The sequence below is a fragment of the Anneissia japonica genome, unplaced genomic scaffold, assembly GCF_011630105.1.
Source record: "Anneissia japonica isolate Jap-2015-1 unplaced genomic scaffold, ASM1163010v1 scaffold4536_len1192065_cov207, whole genome shotgun sequence".
NCBI classification, from domain to species: domain Eukaryota; kingdom Metazoa; phylum Echinodermata; class Crinoidea; order Comatulida; family Comatulidae; genus Anneissia; species Anneissia japonica.
Genome location: NW_022703183.1, coordinates 1,119,260 through 1,122,134, shown reverse-complemented (window position 1 = coordinate 1,122,134; position 2,875 = coordinate 1,119,260). Strand labels below are relative to the sequence as shown.

Here is a 2,875-nt window from a genome sequence, read left to right as displayed (position 1 = left end):
TACACACTGAAGTAAACAGCATAGTGCGCCAAATGGGACACATATCAAGAGGTTTAGCTTAAAAACGCACCATATTATTTCGGAAAATGATTAAAATGACTATCAAAAAACTTATAGGTCTTTTTGAACAAATAAACAACCCTCATTCACAACTGTCAACTGTGGTGTTATGAAGCTCATTAGCAGCCTATTTGTTCCCTTATTGATAAAAAAAGAATTAAAGATTCCATATCATTCTAAAAATCCCAAGATTGAATGAAAAGTTTAAAAAAAATTAAAATTCCCAAGATCTTGGGATAAATTCCAAGCAGTGGTCACAGTGGCTGGTTTTTGTGTGAATGTTTGAAAATAGATATAGCGCCCTCTAAGGTATTAATGCACCGTAATGTTTGTTGAAGTGCTATTGGATAATTACGTACGAAACTAAGCATTTGGTAGGCGAGCTGAGTACAGTTTTGTGTTGAGGCAGAAATTAAGGTTGTTTATTATCAGCGAATCAGAGAAGAACTAAATGACCTTGAAATTATCATATATGGGTTAGACACAGGTTTTGAAGTTCATTTTTAGTTATTTTGACGTTGTGAAAAGTTGTTGACAATTTTATCAGCCTAGGCCAAGATTTACTAATCACTGATAAGCCAAATGTTTTCTGACGCTACCTACGCCGATGTTGTAATAGTGGACGAGAGGCTATAGTACAAATATTTTTTCGGTCGTCTTGGAGTGAATGGTTTGAAAAGGAAATTTGCAAAGATGATGAAAAATCTGACAGCCCAAGAATGTAAAGACACAGATTGTGGATACCCAGCATGTAATGAAACATATTGGTATGTTTTCCTCTGTTCGAGTCTGATAACATTCATAGGGGGTATCATTGTCATTGCTGTTGTTCAGTTTGTGGCTCAGAGAATAGCAAATCGACAGGAGGAGGCAGCTGATGGAGCTAGGAACGTGAAAGGAGTTATGGTGACAGACCCCAAAACCGCAACATCTGAGGAATCTATCAATTGGGGAACGGAAGTAAAAGATTGGGCAGCTGGCCTTATATCAGCTCAGACAACCATTGGCAAAGTTTTGGTAAGAGATTTAAATTGCTACAATGCATCTTCCACCCAACTGGAGACCCCTCTTACATGCTTTTTCACAATAACAATTAATAATCTTCAATCTTTTAACACAAAGCTTACCAAACAGCAAGACCACCCCAAATTTTCAGGTCCCAAAGGTGGTCTCGAATTAGTGGTGTCATTTTAAAATATATTAGTCTTACCAAAGTTTATTGAAATCCTGTTACAAATAATTAATTTCCAGACATGGTTTTTGTAATTGATTAATAAGGCCATTTTGTTTTTCCTCGCGATGCGAAGTTCGATGTGAGGTTTCTGCAGTGTTCAGTCAGGGCTCGCGCTAACCGATCGGCAAGTCGGCATGGATGAAATTATTTCAGTTTTGCGGCAAAAAAAAATCAACTGCTGTAGGCATAGGCATTTTGAAGAAGGCCTAAAATATAAAAAAGGTTTTAATACTTGCTTAAATACATCGTTTTTTCATTTAAATCTCCATTTTCTGCTACCTCCATGCGACGTTTTTTTTTTTGTATTAGTAGTCATATGAAGGTACTATATTCCCGACAGTTGGCTATGCAGCATTGTACCATTTGAATACAAACAGAAGACAAGTGAAGATATAAAGGCAGCCGACTGTTGGGTACATAACGAATCTAGCTTAGGCTTTCCACAAAAATATGAGGCCTAGTTTAGTACAGTAGTTACTGCGATGCGAGGGTGGTAGATCATTTAAACAATGATATCGTGTTATCGTCTAATACGTAAAATACATTTAAATAATGTGTGTAAAATTTAAGAATGCACCGCGTGGGTTGCTTTCTTGGTTATGCGGTAGTATACGTAGCAGAATGACGGCAGCAAGGCTAGGCCTAGCCTATGGCCTAGATCGTGCACGTTCTTGATCATTGTGGATTGGGCGCAACTGGTGTGGATGATCGGGCCCAAGCTATTTTCTAATAAATTGTAGTCTAGTAGGCCATTACCAGCTTCCCCACTCCCGATATTGTTTCAAACTACTGTAAAATGAAAATGAAAATTTCTTCAAATAAATTTGCTAAAAATATTACTGTAATTTGCCTATCAAATTACATTACCAATGTGGTCTAAAATCACTATTTTGGGCCATAAAGACTCCCCCTGAATTTTTCAACCACCTCACAAATTTGACCCAACCATATTTTCTGATTATGACATTTATGATGACTTAATCAGAAAATATGGTTGGTAAGTCATGTATCATGCATAGGAACATTGACGCCTGCAAGGCTCTGGTTTCTACTCCGAGATGGCCAATCCAAGATGGTCGATGGAAACAGCTACTACTTTCTCACTTTTACCAAGTAGACACATTGAAAGCAATTAAAAGAGCACTAGACATAAATCATACCATATGTATCCCCAACCATGAACGATCGAGAGAGAAATTTTAATTATGTAATGTGAGTTTGCCAGATTTTCGTACATGTCATGAAATAAAGGGGAAAAAATTAGTGAGGCAGAGAAAAATATGTGCGAAGGACGAGAAATGAGTGATTTTTTTTTATTTGGCCTAAAGTGACCCATATGAATTATTTTAGTGGTTGCAAGTAGTTGATAAGACCCATTAAAAGTTATTGGTGGTATTCACATAAGCCTACCTTCAGGATGTTATTTAATGGAGGAATACAAACCATAAATACGTTTGAAAGAGTCGCATATTTCCTTAAATATTTTCCCATAAGTATTAAAGCAGTGGTGATGCCAGTGGGGTAATTATGTACTTTAAAGTTGATTATGTCCCTAAATTGTTGGATGAACAACCCTAACCC

General features: G+C 36.9%; 1 protein-coding gene across 21 annotated transcripts in view; it reads left to right on the top strand.

Moving 5' to 3' along the window:
• Positions 1 to 411: 411 nt before the first annotated feature.
• The window catches only part of LOC117104321 (calcium-activated potassium channel subunit alpha-1-like), a 102,863-nt gene continuing 100,399 nt past the window's right edge, over positions 412 to 2,875 (top strand). For all 21 annotated transcript variants that reach the window (XM_033245117.1, XM_033245136.1, XM_033245134.1 and 18 more), the window contains exon 1: positions 412 to 1,077. In XM_033245117.1, the coding sequence (XP_033101008.1) occupies positions 754 to 1,077 (324 nt within the window). In that variant the 5' untranslated portion in view covers positions 412 to 753. The remainder of the gene's footprint in view (positions 1,078 to 2,875) is intronic.